Source organism: Haliotis rufescens, unplaced genomic scaffold (assembly GCF_023055435.1).
Source record: "Haliotis rufescens isolate VD_foot unplaced genomic scaffold, xgHalRufe1.0.p SCAF_9, whole genome shotgun sequence".
Classification (NCBI taxonomy): Eukaryota; Metazoa; Mollusca; class Gastropoda; order Lepetellida; family Haliotidae; genus Haliotis; species Haliotis rufescens.
Window position 1 is genome coordinate 5,403,609 of NW_025964383.1, and position 18,682 is coordinate 5,422,290.

At 38.4% G+C, this 18,682-nt stretch overlaps 2 protein-coding genes across 2 annotated transcripts in view; one reads left to right on the plus strand and one right to left on the minus strand.

The window, feature by feature from the left end:
* LOC124151453 overlaps positions 1-8,228 on the minus strand; it is a 29,704-nt gene extending 21,476 nt beyond the window's left edge. The window contains exon 1 of the mRNA XM_046523934.2: positions 8,143-8,228. The gene's annotated coding sequence lies outside the window, so the exon portion shown is untranslated. The remainder of the gene's footprint in view (positions 1-8,142) is intronic.
* A 4,203-nt stretch (positions 8,229-12,431) lies between these two features.
* On the plus strand, positions 12,432-18,355 carry LOC124151452 (E3 ubiquitin-protein ligase MSL2-like). Its single transcript, XM_046523933.2, has one exon. The coding sequence runs from the start codon at positions 12,532-12,534 to the stop codon at positions 13,651-13,653; it is 1,122 nt and encodes a 373-aa protein (XP_046379889.1). The 5' UTR covers positions 12,432-12,531; the 3' UTR covers positions 13,654-18,355.
* The last annotated feature ends 327 nt before the right edge of the window (positions 18,356-18,682 follow it).

Consider the following 18,682-nt stretch of genomic DNA (forward strand, 5'->3'; position numbering starts at 1 on the left):
CATTTCGGAAAAGGTTATTAGTGATAGGACCAATGCATTCTGGAAAGATGTTCTTGTGTGCATGGGGAAGCTTAATAGAAAAAAGGAAATGCTATCAAAGAGGAAAAAGATATATTATCACAACCTTTTATGGCAAAAGACGAATATAAGAATCGGGAACACTCCGGCATATTATAAACATTACTCGGGAAAAGGTATTAATCTTGTAAATGATTTGATAGACGGTTTGGAAATTTTCTAGATGTTTTAGTCCTAGGTTTTAAAACACATTTTCTCGAATATTATAGCCTTATCCAAGCAATAAAACAGTATCTCAAGCGTAAGAGTATATCCCTAACATCTACGTTACATCTGCCCTTAATGCCATATTTCCTTGAAAACTTAGTAGAGAGAGCGAGAGGGTGGTGTGGGGTAGAATATTTTGAAATATAGGATAAGTTTTATTCCATAGTGAAAGGCCTCAGGCCCATAGTTCAAATCTGTTTTCGGGAGTGGTTACAGATCTGTTTAACAGGTCATATTCTAATTATTAAGAATGATAAATGAACATTGATAGATTTTTTTAGAGTATCTTTATCAGTTGTTGACCGATATAAATTTGTGTTGAGTGGGATGTACATAAAAAAGGCAGATCAATATATTTTCTTCCTAGGTGGTCTTATTTTGGACAAACTAACAGAAAATGAAAATCATCTTCAATCACATTTAAACCACGTTACTCACATATTCTCAATTCTCTGGCTATGTTACTATGTCTGGCTACTTCGATCCTAAGTCTATGAGAGCTGCATCTAAATTGTGCTAAACTTATTCTAAACCTTTTAAAATTAATATCAAACAAATAGTATTCTGGGGAAATAGTTGTCTTAAAAAGCTTGTAATAACTGAATTTTTCTGAACTTAAAATATGCAATGACCATTTTTGCAAGTATATATCCTTAAGTCTTTGGCGTATAGATACTAAAAACGAATCTGGATTGTAAGGTACACATTGATTATGCAAAACACACCCATAGACGCATTCATTTAATAACGACCATACATCATATACCCAATTGCGGATTCAATGTTTTTCATACAATAACATCATATTATAACATAGACATTTTAAGAATCTTGAACCAATACTTGAGAATTCTAATATGTTGAAATATGTAAAGTGGTACACGTCCACATTCACCATATACCATATCACTCGAAGTACAGGTTTTTTTTAACCCAAAGGAATCGTTTACAGGCATATAGATGGACCAGTTCAATAGTTCTGTATTCAGTATGACCTCTGCTCCATATAAAAGAATTGGAGTAATTTTTGTATCAAATATTTAAAAAAAGGTTTTATATGAAAGATCAGTGAAAGTTTTTAAACTATGTAAGATTCCCATTAGCATCTTTTTTGCCTGCGTTGCTGTATTGCTGGTGTGATAATTCCACGATAATCTGCATGTGAAAGTTACCCCCAGATATTTATAAGAAGTGACAATTTGTAACGGTTGTGGGTTGAAGAACCATTTTTCCCTACTTGATAGTTTGTTTCCCTTTTTTAAAAATAACACTTTCGTTTTCTCAGTGTTCACTTGGCGTTTACAATTAGAACAGTACAACTCCAGTTGATCTATTAAATTCATGTGAACCTTTTATCGTACTAGAGAACAGAACTATATCAGCAAAATGCAACAGAAATAGCTTTACAATATCTGGATGCAGCTGTATACACCATCAGTACAATTATCCTTGTTTTGTGCAGCCAGTTCATTGATGGAAAAACAGAACAGGAAGGGGCTACGAATGCAGCCTTGGTGTACACCGATGTTTAGATGTGTTAAGACATCGGAAGATATGCCCCGATTTTTAACACATGACTTTATATTTTGATAAATATTGCATAATAATTTACCCATTTTGTTACTCACATCATTTGAAAGAAACAATAACCACATTATATTTCTGTTTACAGAATCAAACGCCTTTTTGAAATCTACAAAAATTGCATAAAAATGTCCACCTTTTCTCTTCATGTATTAGTGAATAATCGCATTAAGTATGAAAATATTATCCGTGGTTGAGTACCCTTGTCTAAAACCTGCTTGTCCTTCCGAAATTTTATCTAATGAATCTGACAAAAAGGAGAACCTTTTATTGATAATAGAAACAAATATTTTGCTAAAAACACTCAGGAGGGTAATTTCTCGATAATTGCTTGTATCGGTACGTGATCCTGATTTATGTAGTGGAATAACCACAGCGATAGTCCACTCTTTTGGGAAATAAGACGTTTCTAAAATCATATTTAACAGTAATTCAAGGTTTGGGAGTAGAATATTGACAAAATATTTAAAATACTCTGGAATTAAACCATCTATGTCAGAACACTTGCTGTTTTTCAAATCGTAGATAAGCTTTTTCAACTTCCTCTCTTGTAATGGCGAGTCAAGAATTGTAGCAGTTATGTCATTGTCACATGTTTCCTGATCTGATAATTCAAAGTAGGTATCATCCCTTACACCAATACCACTAAACATATTTTTGAAATAATCATACCATTTATCAATTTTAATATTATTTTTAAACTCATAATGTGGATTTAGCTTTCCGAGGGTTGTCCAAACTTCTTTCGACGACTTAATGTTATCTTCCAAATATTTCTTTTTTCTTTTCAAGAAATATAAGCTTCTTTTCCCTGCACGTGGTTTTGTAAAGGTTTCTAATTCCTGTATATTCCCTTAACGACTGCAAATCTTTATCTCTTCTGACTTTGTTGAGGCATGTACATCTCTCTTTTTTTAGTAACTGACATTCCCAATCAAACCATTGTTGTGTTTTCTTATCCATGTGAACTACTTTCTTCATTTCGTCACCAGCATAGGAGAGTGCCTCTCTAATAAACTCGATACTTTCAGCAATATTTGTGAAAACGGCATCAACTGCTTTTTCAACAAGTGATACAAACTTGTCTGAGCTAAGTTACAAAGAAATATTTCTTCTGTATCAGTTCTCCATTTATATCTAAATGTACTTGTACAATTGATATCACCATAACCATTGATGTCTGAGTGAAGCGTACACGTACGTAAAGACATTGTTAATAGAAACAGTTGCGACTCGTAACGTGTATCTATGTCGAATGTTTTACAGAGTTCATTTACGCTTGCACCTGTACTACTAATGATTGTATAGTCCCCAATACCAGCGTCACTGCCAACAAACATTTGCCAAACTTATTCAAAATGATATCAGCAGAGTATCTCTGTAAATCAAAATGGTCTATCAAGACGAGTTATCACGCCCTTCAAGATAATCCAAAATGTCGTCTTCCACAAAGTCGGGTTCTGTCCCAGTTCTGGAGTAAAATCTCCCCCCAAAATACACGAAACGTCGTCGATCTGATTTAAAATATCCAGGAGCTCGTCTTGAAACATCAGTACACCATTTCTAGAAGTAGCACGCTAATCATAATAGGTTGGAGCCTTCTGGGTGTATATACGCATAACAGTACAGCACATTTGTTTAAGTACCAAACAGTAATTTATCTAATAGAATGTAAATACCACTTTCTTTCACCCACGTCCGTTTAATATATTTTTTCAGCTGTTTTCTAACCATAACTTTGTTACCGCCAGAGAGTCACCCTGCTTTTGCTAACTTATCTCCTGGTCTGTTATAATATACATAATCAGCCAACTTGTTCTGGAAGTTTAACTTCTGAATCCACGCCACGTGAGGCCTACGATATCAAATGAATGTAAATATGAAACAAAGTCACAGTCTTTTAATTTAGATTTCAATCCAGATATATTCCAATATAAGAGTTTTATAGTAGGAGAGTCATCACTTTTTAAATCCTCACTCTTGGTATGGGCCCCGGCCGCACCCCTAGGTAGTGCAGTCCTGCTGGCTGCCCCTAGAGCTGGTAGCCTGACTGCGAGTAGTGGGCCCCGGCCACACCCCTAGGTAGTGCAGTCCTGCTGGCTGCCCCTAGAGCTGGTAGCCTGACTGCGAGTAGTGGGCCCCGGCCGCACCCCTAGGTAGTGCAGTCCTGCTGGCTGCCCCTAGAGCTGGTAGCCTGACTGCGAGTAGTGGGCCCCGGCCACACCCCTAGGTAGTGCAGTCCTGCTGGCTGCCCCTAGAGCTGGTAGCCTGACTGCGAGTAGTGGGCCCCGGCCGCACCCCTAGGTAGTGCAGTCCTGCTGGCTGCCCCTAGAGCTGGTAGCCTGACTGCGAGTAGTGGGCCCCGGCCACACCCCTAGGTAGTGCAGTCCTGCTGGCTGTCCCTAGAGCTGGTAGCCTGACTGCGAGTAGTGGGGCGCGAACTCCCCTCGTTCCTGGGTGAATTGTTGATTCTGTCAGAGACCCAACCTCCCCTCACATCCGAGACATTGATTGAAGCATCCGTAACCTGTTTGGGTGCTGACACAATGTTACCACCTTTATAAAAATAATGTTTAGATTGGTCTTCATCTTTACATTTCTTTAATTTTGCCTCTGTTTTAAAGTTAAGTCGTTGGAAATGACATATCCTTTTGACCTAAGAGAATCTCTCAAACTTAGAGACTTCATCTTATCCTCCCTCTGGAATACCACACATAATGATATTATTTCTTTGATCCCTTCTCTCTAACTTCTTTGATTCTCCAGACTTGTATCAACATTGTCCAAGTCATAATAAACATCGTCAGGTTTTTGACAGAGCGCAACACATCAAGCCTAATAATATCTTGTTCTCACTTGTTCGTACTCACTTCATTTCGTAAATTTGTGACGTCACACCGTAATGTTTGTAATTCTTCTTTCACTGAACCAATTTCCTTCAATAGTTTGTCTTCGGGTGCCTTGATTTGTTGAATAATTGTAGATTTCATATCATCCAAATCCTTATTAAATGGGCCAGGGTTCGATTCAACATCACCTGACAGGTGTATTAGCAATGATACACAAAGACACAACAGGCGTACCCCACCTCGGTCCGGAATTCGATATGTAAACAAAGGTGATGTGAGATGAGGTGAGGTGAAATGGGGTTTAGCGCCGCGTCTAAGATTATTGCACTTATATAGCGACGTGCATGCACGTGTGTGTGTGTGTCCGGACTGATGCCGATTTATAGTGCTAGCTCACTGAGATACCATGCCGCGGTTTAACATGAATGCCCCACTCAGACACAGTATACTGACTCCGAGCTGACCTTGTTTTAGCCCCTAATACCGAGCACCAGACAGGGTAACAACAAGTACCATCTTTCAACGTCTTTTGGTATGACGCGGGCGGGGATCGAACCTCTATTATATGGTCTCTGGATTGAGTCAAACTACGTCTACTGATGACGGGGATTACCGCTTGAGGCGGGGCGGTTGGATTTCCCGAAGCAATACACGACAGGGTGTTCAGCTCAGTTATTTCTTTTGGTAAGTAAGGATAAGAATATATGGATGAACAACTTCTTTATTACTATTAAGAGCGACGTTTCGGTGTAGGTTGTTTTGGTAAGTCGAACATGCTCTGTTATAGCTTCGAATGGACGCTTCATTTCATATACTTGATCTGTCTGGCGTCAAAGCCTGCATCATTCATAGCCTGAATCGATGACGCTCTCAGTTTTCCCAAATGATTTTTAATGTTATTTTTAGACATTGAGAAATCCCCCTAAAGTAGTTCTGTATGTCTCCGCGCGATTGACAACGTAATCACGTAACATACTGACGTTCATCGGGAAATGAACGACAGTCAGCTTGGTGGTAATCACCTGGGCGAGGTCACCCGCTGCTGTCAATATTAGGATATCAACGAAGCGAAATGACGTATTAAATCATATTATAACTGTAACAAAGGAAAACATATTCAAATGAAACATTTCCGACTCCATACCAAATTTCCAACACATCAAACAAGAAATAACCGATTCATATATCATATTCACAATGTCAATACACACAGTTCATGAAATTTTGGTCACTCTGTCACCACCTATTCGTGTAAACCCACGAACTTGCACAATCCAACAAAGATGTCTTAGCATCCTGACACTGGAATAGTTTGTTACTATCCATAGATATACTTTGAAACTTGTATGTATTTAAGATTGCATATGAACTATATTCTGTAAATTTATTGTTTGTGTTCTCAAAAAAAGAAATAAAATCATTTTAAAAAAAGTGATCATATGCACCTATAGAAATATCGGAAAACTTCGTGGATACCTATGTTTCTAGTACTGCAAGTAAACTGGTTGCCTGTCTTGTAGTGTCAAGCGCCGATTATTGCAGTAACCATCTTGCAAACATTTTTCAGTATTGCGTTCGTCTTCTGCAAGCTCTCTAGAACATCGCGAGTATCATCACCAGAACACGAAAATTGAATCATATCACTCCGTTTCTTCCGGTTGGTTGGTTGGTTTGTTGTTTTACGCAGCACTCAGCAATATTCCAGCTATATGACGGTGGTGTGTAAATAATCGAGTCTGGACCAGACAATCCAGTGATTGATACCATGAGCATCGATCCACGCAGTTGGGATCGATGACATGCATTAACCAAGTCAGCGAGCCTGACCACCCGATACCGTTCGTCGCCTCTTAGTCGCTTTTGTTTGTTTCTTCCGGAGTTACACTGACTGCCAACATCTGGCAGAATCAAGTACAAGTTGTCATGGCCTACAAATGTCACAACAACCTTGCCCCGGCCGAAAGGCTTCTGAGTTGCTTCCCTTGTATCGAGCCACTCGCTCACCCAAGACACAAATCAGTTACTCCTAGATGTGCCAGGTGTGAAATCTTCGTTTGCTAAAATTATTATCATTACTATAAGCATCCCGAACTTCAGCCTAAATAGGATGATAGATAACAAGGAATTGTCGTCTGTGTAATAACGGAAGATCTGAATCTGGGCTTCTTACTATTGATTGATCTAGGAAATATATGTTTAGGGCATCGGCAATATGTTCGATATCATCATAGATTCAATCGAGGGGAAGATGGACTATCAATTTAACCTTTTCTGTTTTAAATTTTAAGGCGGTTCATCGTTGATTAAATACCGCTAAATGTAACATAATGTAATCACATTTATACTATCTTTATTTGCCAAAGAAAATTATTTTAAAATATCTCTAAAAAGTATGCTTGACGGACATACAGACTGTCTGTCTAAAGGTATTATTTGTGTATCATCTCTTTGATATTAACGCAGTTGGGGCAATAAACAGTACAAGTGGTATCGTGTACTCCCTACACTGTGACATTATATATATATACACATGAAACAAATGTTAGACAAAGTAACTTACAATCCATGCCCATTGCGCTTAGATGTTGCAACTTTTATCTTCCTATCGAAAAGGCACACTGTAATCGAATCTATTTATCTTTGTGAATTTCACCAGCCTTTCGTGTGTCCCGTATTTGATAAATGAGACACAAATATCTCTAACCCCACAATCACAAAAATTCAACTATATATATATCTCCATCTTGATAACGGTGTAAGAATCTACATCGAAACACCGCTATATGCAAACCAGAAGTTGTTATCCATAAAGTTGTACGCTTTTCTTACTTATTAGCCGACTTCTAGAATGCCAATCAGTTAACATCTGTCTGTGTGCGTGCGTGCGTGCGTGCGTGCGTGTGTGTGAATATGGTATACACACATCTATGCACAAATGAAAACTTAAACATTACATTAGACGGAACGAGTAAATCAATGATTACTCATCTGGAACTGGGTTAGTTAGTTATGTCTATACCTTCCTCGGTGTATCGGCAAAAGCATCTCGAACGGTAGGAGTAGAACTCTAACATACTCTCTTTACTAATTTGGAAACTCTTGATTACATAATTCGACTACCGAGTTGTTAAACCTCTCAGTTTGATGGTATTAGCTGTCTAATATCACACCGATTGCAGACAAAAGCTCCCGAAATTCCCATGTTAGCCGTTGAGTGTGGTCGGACAATTTGATAAGTCAGACAAGCTAATCATGCAAATACATACGGAAACCCAATACATTACACATATGCACAGGGATGTGATGCGGCCGTTGAACTGACCGTGCTTATATGGTGTTGTTAGTCGCTGTATATTAAAAAGACAAGAATCACGTTATTGTCAGTCTGGGCATCAAATTGCACAGGGCACTGGAATGATCTTACCTTGCCAGCGTCTTGTGTCACTGATCAATGCTGTGCCCAGTGTATCAGTGGGTCTAATGTGACAATAGCGTGACGTCACGTACAAGAGCCACAAAGATTATGACGTCACTACGGTCTGACACCTTTATGAAAATAGCAATCTCTTTGACGGAAATAGCCGAACATGAGATTGTGAAAATAGCACTTTCCTATCCAGAATTCCATGCGGCCAGCATAGTACCTTTGCCACAGGTCAGCGCCATGTGACGATTCGTCACATCTTACACTGTTTGATTGTTTGTTTGTTGTTTAACGCCGCACTGAGCAATATTCCAGCTATGTGACGGTGGTCTGTAAATAATCGAATCTGGACCAGACAATCCAGTGATTGACATCATTAACATCGATCCACGCAAAGACGTATATACATATAAAGTTGGTATGTACGTCCGTGATCCACGCAATTGGGATCGATGACATGTATCAACAAGTCAGCGAGCCTGACCACCCGATCCCGTTAGTCGCCTCTTATGACAAGCATCGTCGGCAAGCATTAGTTGCTGAAGGCCTATTCTACCCCGGATCTTCACGGGTGTCTTACACAGTCCATTCAAGCTATTACATAGCTTTTCATCGGTTTCAATTTTGACAAGTTTACACATCTAGATAAACATGTCATTGAATGAATTACTTTCATTGAGAAAATATCTTAAAACGTGAAAAACAATTTCCATTGGCGTAGTTGACATTGGCTGTGCGGCTTGACGTGCTGTCGTCGAAGAGTACCAGCTTAGGGAGAGCTAGCGATACGATCACTTTGATTTATAAATAGATATTGTCATGCACGTGCACCTCACTGTCACTGTTGAGGTAGCACATCTATATAATTATGCAAAACAAATATAAAGCGCCCCGAAAGTCTCGCAATAGACCAGTCTGTTCTCATTTCAGAATAAGCGTGTTTGTTTACAAAAGAGAGAGAAAAATCCGGTCACATGATATGCAAATTAGCCTGTGGTAGTGGTGTTATGCTAAATCACCACTGCGCCGGAGTGTGTGAAAATAGCTAAGATTGTTTGACGTTGTTTGTTTGTTTTTTAACGCCGCACTATATTCCAGCTATGTGAGGGCGGTCTGTAAATAATCGAGTCTGGACTAGACAATCCAGTGATTGACACCATGAGCATCGATCCACGCCATTGGGATACAATGACATGCATCAACCAAGTCAGCAAGCCGATCCCGTTAGTCGCCTCTTACGATAAGCATAGTCACCTTTTACGGCAAGCATGGGTTGGTGAAGACCTATTCTACCCCGGATCTTCATATTTTTTTGCTTGACGTACTCGACGGAGAATATCACATATACTGCATGCATTTAATGTTTGACACTACTCACACAGAGTCAACGTTACGTTGCCAACACGTAGTTAGTGATACAAAATACCATACCTACTGGATGTGCCAAATGATCACATTACATTGTTTGTTTGTTTGTTCGTTTGTTTGTTTCTGTGGCATTTTACTGGCTAACCAAAGATAAGGACACCTGAAGTTTGAGGATACGGTTATGTATAATACCTGTGCTGACAGGTGAAAGATTTTTTTGTCTAGAAGATAGAATGCGGAAGGTCGGTGGTTCGATTCCCTGGCGCTCATGACGCGTTAAAAGATGGTATTTGTTGTTACCCTGGCTGGCGCTCGGCATGAAGAAGATAAAACACTTGATTTATTAAATTAAAAGTAGTTTCTAATACCAAAAGTGTGTGTGTGTGTGTGTGTGTGTGTGTGTGTGTGTGTGTGTGCGTGCGTGCGCGCGCGTGTGTATGTGATGTGGGAGTGGGTGGTGGTTGATGATCAGTCGACCCTCCTGTACTTGTATAGATCACTTATCCGTTCTATACTCGACTATGGCTCCATCATGTATGACGGTCCTTGCAAAAGTATCCTTAAATTACTCGACCCAATACATCATCAAGGTCTAAGACTATGTAGCGGATCTTTCAGAGCATCTCCTGTCGACAGTTTGTATGTCGAGGCCGATGAACAGTCACTTAAGCAACGCCGCATCAAAGTCTCTGTATTGTACATCACAAGGTTACATTCAAATGAGACCTACCCTAACTGTATTCAACTGTGTGTTTAATCCGCTTTATGAGGACCATTACAATAAGGAGCCATGTCTCATTCCACCTCTTGGAATAAGAATTAAACCTTTTATTTCCGCTGCTAATATTAAACTTGATAATACATGTATATCTCCTTTCCGCCTGCTGTCTCCTTGGCAATTGGTAAAGGCATTGGCTGAGCTAAAGAAATCAGAAACAAATCAATAACAGTATCAACAGGACTATAACCAGTTTAGAAGTACATATATTACTTATAAATCAATATTTACTGATGGAACCAAGGACGGCGACGCTGTTGTCAGCGTCACTATCGTTGTGTCCAGGACTTTTATCTACTAGATTACAAGATAATTTTCCTATTTTTACAGCCCAATCAAAGGCCATTTTATTAGCTCTAGAGTACGTCAATAAACTGTCTAAACATAACCAATTTATCATTTTTTCAGACTCTCTTTCATGTTTTCGGGCTATTAAAATTATTCGTGGGAGCATCCAATTTTACCAGAAATCATTGTGCATAATAATCTTGCTACTGACCAATACGACGACATCGTTTTTCGTTGGTTACCCAGCCATGATGGAATCGTTGATGACATAATGGCTGATGCGGCTGCTAAAAAGCAGCACTCAACAAGTCTGTGTAAAACTACTTCTAATCCCATACAGTGATATGAGAACTGTGATTAGAATTTACATCAGAGATCTTTTGTAAATGAAATGGTAGGTATAAAGTAGGTACTAATATATTACATGCATTAACACCAACTAACGGCTACACCTACTTGAGTCACACCAGATTTGAAGAGATCATTTTACGACGGTGTCGTATTAGCCATAATAGAAATACACATAATTAGGTATTTAAGAGTGTTGAGTGTTTTCATCACAAGGGATAACTATTTCAAGGTTTCATCCATAAAGGATTTTAATACATATTAGTTCTCATTCATTCTCATTAAAATCAGATCTTAGTCCTCGTAGGCTGAACAAAGATCTGAAGACATCCATTAGGGGTCACGCCAGAACGACCTTTCATCCGACCAATCACAGCGTCGCTTACCAGATCATGAAAGTGACAGTCGGAATGTGATTTCTAATCATGCAGCCTCGAAAACGTTAAAACGGGGTATTCCGAAGGATAGTTACGGGCTTAACGACTGAATCTATACAATCTAGACCATATATCAGCCATTCTAGAACTTTCTTTTGTTCAGGTTTCAATTTTTTAAGCGAGAATTTGTCAAAATATGTTTCGAAGCGTAGTCGCCAATTTGAAATTAGTGCCGTAAAGCACGAGAAAGCTGCCTTCTGATTGGCTAATGTCGACTTCTTGTCAGTAATTCCATTGGTCGGTCAGAGTTTGCGAAAGGTCGGTCTGACGTGACCCGTAATGGGATGTCCTCAGATCTTTGTTTAGCGGCAGAGAGAACTAAGATCTGATTTTAATGGTTCTCATTTAATTATTGGTTTCTCAAAAGAAATAGAAATTATCAATAAATTTTGATGTACATAGGTAGTTGTTTTATAAATTGATAGTATGAATTTTGCAGAGATTGGTAGTTACTTTAAAACCTCTTTTTATATTGCATTGTTATGTAAAGTGACATATTCTTTTGGTTACATGCTGGTTTTTAAAATAAGGCTGTGATAGTCGAGTTGTTTTGCTGTCTTTTGTTGGCGGATGTTTTATATAGTCTCAATGTATAAATTTGAGTTTATTACTTTTCGTAGTCACGATATGACTAAATTACTGCCGGTGTGACTTTAAATTTGAACTCACTAAGAAGAGAGAACATGGACTGGTGGGTTCTGATTCAGTATGATGTGTCCGAGTGGGGTAGCTATATGTTTCAACTGCGGTGTGGTATCTCAGTGAACAATCACTATAGAACCGTCAGGTGTCCAGACTTGTATAGAATCACTACAAGCACGCACACACACATCATCTCCAAAGCGACCTCACCACCATAAACTAAAAATCGAGGCCATACATGGAATATATCCTTACATTTCATATTTATCTAAAAAAATGTATTAGGGCAGATTATAAATAACAGACGAGAGACCGTTTCCATACATATTTGTCAAAGTGGCAATCTAGTTTGAAACGAAAATGGAAACGAAATGACTGAAAAAATAATTATTAGTGGTAAGCCCATACAACATAGAGTGAGAGTAGCTTCCCTTTGACAACAGCTCATTGACGTCAGCGAATAATGTGCAGCTGAAGCCTGCACACGGAAGTAAGGAAAACCTTAGCATTGTACAGTTTCCCCCCATAATGACAGCTATCAGTTTATACATTTCTACATGTAGATATGTAATGCAGGCCAACGCGGCTGACCACGATTCGTGGACAGATTTGTATCGCTATCTACCATATCTTCGTCAAGCTCTTTCATGTTGTGTGTGCGGGAACATCATTTCGAAGCCTCGAGGACCAAGTCATAGCGAATGTTTACACAATGTATGTACTCACTGTGTTGGAGGTAAGATGAGGTTAAAACCTTCATGTAGTTGGTGTAAAGACTATGTCGACTTTCGAGACAATACCCATTTGAGGATATTAGTGCTTTGTTTTCAAAAGCTATGCGAATACATTTATGCCACACAGATTTGGACAGAGCTTACAGTGTCATCACCCAATGGGGAGACAAATCCACTAGTGTCTATCATCAAAGAAGCCATGGCTTTTGAAGATGACTATGTCTCAAACACTCACATTCCTAATCTACCTATGGCAATGCCAGTTTTGACACCTGCCACAATTAAACCGATAAGAAAGAGGAATGGTTCAAATAGAGAACAGCCTGCTGATGACATAAGTGAGGGGTCATCACAAGACCCCCCTACTCTCTCTCCAGAGTGTGACACCAATCCATTTGAAAAGGATGGCACAAAAAGTTGCTCAAGTAAAGAAGAAAAATATGCACATATTGGTTTAGGGTATGATTCTGTGTCAGCTCATATACATCCAGATATGAACCAGGTTAAATTGGGAGTTGATGCATACATTGGAAGGAGTCACCATGTTGGTTGCAAAAACAACAAGTCTGAGAAACAGCTTGAAGTACATGCTGAAGAAGTAGGTAGGAAGTCGTGGAAAAATCAGAGATCTAACAGTCAAGACAATATCTTTGAACCACCAAGTAAACGAACAAGAGCATCCTCTCTTCCAACTGGTTCAGAATTGTCCAGAAAAGTATGTAGATGTGCCCGAAATAATCCTCCAAATCGCTTGACATGTCTTGGTCAGAGGTGTCCATGTTACAGCTCTAGAGTGCCATGTATTGGTTGTATGTGCAGAGGATGTCGGAATCCCAGAAAATTAGACTTCAAAGTTCTCACTGACCCTGATGGTGGGCACTGTGACAGTGAGTGTGGAACTGGTTTAAATGTGTAAAATGAAAAGCACCTGTTGCACAATGTTATATTATTGTGACCAAAATGATTGTTATGTGATAATCAAATTAGATTTTGATTTTGCTGTTTCATGAACATGATGAATAAGTAGTTCTCAAACTATATAAATTACCATGATTACTGTTACAGAAAATTATGTTTGAGTGTTTCTTTTTGGTTAGAATATGATGTTGTATATTGAAATATTATGGTACAGAATACGTAAAATTAAGTCAATTTCAGATGAAAAAAGTGCTTATTTTGGAAAGTTGTTTTTGTTGATTTGTTTTTAATATAGAAGTATGAAATTTTGTTTATTTAAACCATATACAGTGACAAAGTCAATTTGAGACATTTACAAGGATCACTTATGGCTGAAAGTCAAGTGAACTTCCTTTGTGGCACATTGTCCGCTGCCCATCCATTTGTTTGTTGTTCCATCGCTAACTTTTGCATTTTAGATTTTAGATTTCTCACTTCTGAAACTACAAGGTCCATGGAGTTGATACTTTGAACAATTCCAGGTATAATGTCTGTCAGGAGGTGCTCATGACATTTCAATCTGATCTGGCCACGATTGAAAAGGTCTATTTTGGTCATAACTCAGACATTTCTGCATGTATCATTATGAAATTGCAGTATGCTCTCTGTGACTTTAGCCACTAGTCAACATGGCCAAAGCCTGGGTCCAGAAAAATTCTGTTTGGTCTAATATTAAAAGCTAATAAAAGTCCATTTGATAACTCTGAAATGTACCAAAAACGATGCCAAGTTGTAGCAAGTTTTTGGCGCAAACTGATCATGTGTTTTTTGGAATAACATAAAATGTTTTGGCATATTTCGATTTTCCATCTAGCTACAACCTTTTGACTTTCAAGTACTCTATTTTTTTTAGTGTTATTTCATTTTCGACATCTGCTCTTAAAGTTAAAATACAAATGCTTATGGAGCCGAAACTGTATGAATGATCTCAGCTATATAGTGAAGCTAAAATGTGCTATTTTAGAAACCCATTTGGGATGTTTTGAAATTTTGCATAGGTTTAGTTAGCAGTGGGGCCAAAGATGTTGGTTCCATTTTTGCAATGTTATGAATTTTGATCTTGATTCAACTTTTGCAGCATAAATGATGCTGTTGTCAAAGTGTAAATTCTTCACTCAAAGTGAAAATATGAAAACTATATGGTAAGAACCTACCATACACCATCATCTATATCTCCGGGGCTCACATTTCAGTAAACCTACACTAACCCCTGGACCAATCCTTTTGGTTCTCACAATCTTAAATTACCTGCCCTTGATTTTCATTAACATTTTACCGAGCAATTAAACTTAGTGATAAGGAAAAATAAAATGGTTAAGGGAGGTAACTTATAGTGCCTAGAAACCACAGCCACAGTCACTTTTGATGGAGTCTGTTTGTTGTGACAGACTGCTTCATAGGTACATGTCCATGTTACCCCAGTCTAACCCCGACACAGACCTTTGAAGTTGAAAAAACTTTACACTTTTACCAAAGTCTTCAACACCTTCTCCTCTGATACTGCTTGACTGATGAAACTGAAATTTGTCCTAGTCATCTGTCTGAAACAGCAAGACTGAGGAAGGAGAACTTTGGCATGTGTGTTTCACCTGATGATGACCTTCTGCAGAGAACCTTGTTCAGTGTGTGCCTTTGTTGGGGTTTAAATTGTGTACTTCATGTCCAGGTGAGCTACAGTGCTTCAGCTCGTTTCCATTGACAACAATAAGAAGAAACACTGTTAATATCGTACAAATATTTTGCTAAACGATTAGCTTGTGCAGGTTATAACATTGATTAGTGTCCTTTTAATATTTAAATTTCTTTTGTGGGCAGTGTTGGGGGAAGAGGCAAAAAAGTTTGGGTAATTGTGTATAACGTGCAACATGCTTACTGTTTATCCTGTTTATGCAGTTACATGAATGGATTTACTTCTGTCAGTGGCTGTTTGTCTGTTGTTATTTAAAAAAAAGATTGATGTTTATTGTCCTTTTTTTAATATTTTTTTCTATTACACCCAAGGTTTAATCTATTTCCAGAAAATGATGTTTCAATGTTTAGGAAGTGCGATTTTATCAGAAAGAAATAATAAATGTTGTCAACATACCATGTTCTGCCTCTTGCTAGGATAATGATAGTATCATGTTTATTAGTAGTGGGACGATACACTGATGCATCAATGGATCACGATATTTTACTTCTCGATACAAGTATCGGCCACAATTGCACACTAAGTAAAAAGTATTGATTCTAACCTCAACTGTAGAACTTTAATAAATGTTACTCCAAACATTAATTACAAGTGAAAATGAGTAGTGAAAAGGTACATATTTTCGCCATACCTGACACTGCCAAGTGTAATTTGTTAGTGTGCCAGGTAGTTTGCCATCATGTCTATACAAGAGATGGCTAACGCACCACTGATAAGAGCACATGCAAGTATCGTGATATGTATTGGATCACACAGTTGGTGTATCATCCCAGTCCTAATGTTTATCCTGTGATCCTATTTAGTTACATGCCATTTCGATGCCATTTGAGTTCTAGTTTTAGCATGGCCAGTTATTCTTCAGGACTCTCTCTGTCACAGAGTTTTGCCTACCAGAGTTTTAGTTTCGCCAGATTTGTTGATGTCATCATCTGTAAAAGTCTTCACCTCTGAAACCACTGGACTAATCATTTGGTAACTTAGCTAAAATCTTAAGACACCTGAAATTTTTCAAGAGCTTTACATGCCATTTTCAACATGGCCACCAAATCGACAACATGGATATATTTACTTCTGTGTATTATTCTGTCATCTCTTCTTTATACTTTTTTCAATTTTGTGTCAAGAGTTTTTTGTAGTCATGCTCAGCACATTGTCTCTTTTCTCTTGTTTTAAATATTGATCTTTGGCCAAAAATTCACCCAAAATGTATTCTTGGCTCTGTAAACAAATTGTAAACATCATTTCTGAAACTGCTAGACTGGAAAACTTTTAATTTTTTATTCATTTCTTTGTCAGTAATGGACAACATGGTTTGCTCAAATCATTGAGTGAGTGAGTTGGGTTTAACACTGCTTAGAACATTATTCCAGTTATATCACAGCATGTCAGCTTAATGTGGGAGGAAAGCCAAAGTGATGCAGGTCTCAGACACTTACCACAAACCCTGAAGCACAGGTATGTAGGCAAACTGGGACTCGTTCCCATGATTATAGGTTTCTGGCGTGCCCAAGGGACAGAACTCTACAGAAGAATGGGCCACCTACACCCCCCTCAAATCATTGTGATTTTATTGTTAGTTGTTGAACCGACTCAGATCAAAGGTCCTAGCGAGCTTAAGGCATTTAATTTCAATTTTTGAAAACTGCCTCTGTGGTCAAGTGGTAGAGCATTTGCACAGAGAGTGGAAGGTCAGGGGTTGGATCCCTGGTCGCGTCATACCTAAAGATGGTACAACATTGTACTTGTTATCGTGCCTGGTTATCTTCCTTGGGGTCTTACAAGCACTGGTTAGCTCGGAGTCCGTATACTGTCTGGGTGGGGTATTCATGTTAAAGTGTGGCATGGTATCTCTGTGGGCTAGCACAATAAAATCGGCATTAGTCCAGACTAGTAGAAGCAGCCACACACTCATGCATGCACATCGCTATATAAGTGCAATAATATTTAACGTGACGTTAAGCCCCATTTCACCTCACCTCAATTTCAAATGAAAAAGACAATAACTATAAAAACTCTTTTCACTAATCTTCTTCTAATGAAAGACAAGGTTGATGAATCTAAAACATTGATATAATGTGATTCAGGTTTGTTTATGTCATTAAAATAAAAGTAAGTTTTTGATAAGGGAAATTTGTAAAACTTTGTACATAGTTCATAATTCTTTCGTTGTTAAGAATATTCTACATATTTTAAGCACCATTTTGTTAGAAACTGAAAGTGTGAGAGAGCTTCATAGAACCTTCAGCTGACTAGATGAGCACAGTGCCTTGTTGCTGTTGTGAAAGTTGCATGTCATTGTGGACAAGGGTATGTGCAAGGAACTCTGGTTTCATACATGTATCTAAACCGTTTTTGCCAGGGCTACAGTTAAACTATTCCCAATTAGACATTGTGTTCCCAACTCTTTGAGACCTACAGCATGTATAGTGTGTCCCCGAGTATGGTCAGGTAATAGGGGGTTGGGTACCTTTGGGTAAATTTGGACTCATCCCAGCCCTAAAACATAGATTTTATTTGTGTAAATTTCTTTTATTTGCTAAATTTCCAGGTATCAGATCAGATACCACCATCATAGAGTGATAAGTTTCTACAGGCTCGACAGGAAGTCCAAGCATTGTGAAGTGAAAGACATGGCTTTGTTGTTCATCAGGTTTGCTGTCTCCATTGTATTGCCACATGAATGTGTAGGAATCCAGTCTGTTCTCCCAACAAAGAAACTAAGTACCTTGTGCTACACTCTACTACATTATTATCCCCCGCCCCAACAAAGTTGGCGGGGGATATAGAAATGGGTTCTGTCCGCCCGTCTGTGCATGTGTGTGTGCCTTCCGAAATCGTTTCTGGATCATAACTCAGAAACCGTTAAATATTTCTCTACGAAACTTTGCATGTCTATCAGACTCATGCTGAACTGGTGCCTTTTTATGTTCATTGTTGATGTTTCCATGGCAACAAGTTGGACTCAGGTTCTATAGGGTAGAGTTTGTTTCAGGAGCGTAACTCAAAATCCGTTAAATACTTTCTTACAAAACTTTGCATGTCTACCAGGCAGATAGTGAACTGGTACCTTTTGCTATTTAGGAATTTTAGAATTTTTTGGTTTTTATGTTTCCATGGCAACAAGTTGGACTTAGGTTCTATAGGGTAGAGTTCAACTCCGGAGCATAACTCAAAACCCATTCAATACTTTCTAACAAAACTTTGCATGTTACCAGACACATACTGAACTGATGCCTTTTGCTGTTTAGGAATTTTAGAAATTTTTATTTTTTACGTTTCCATGGCAACAAGTTGGACT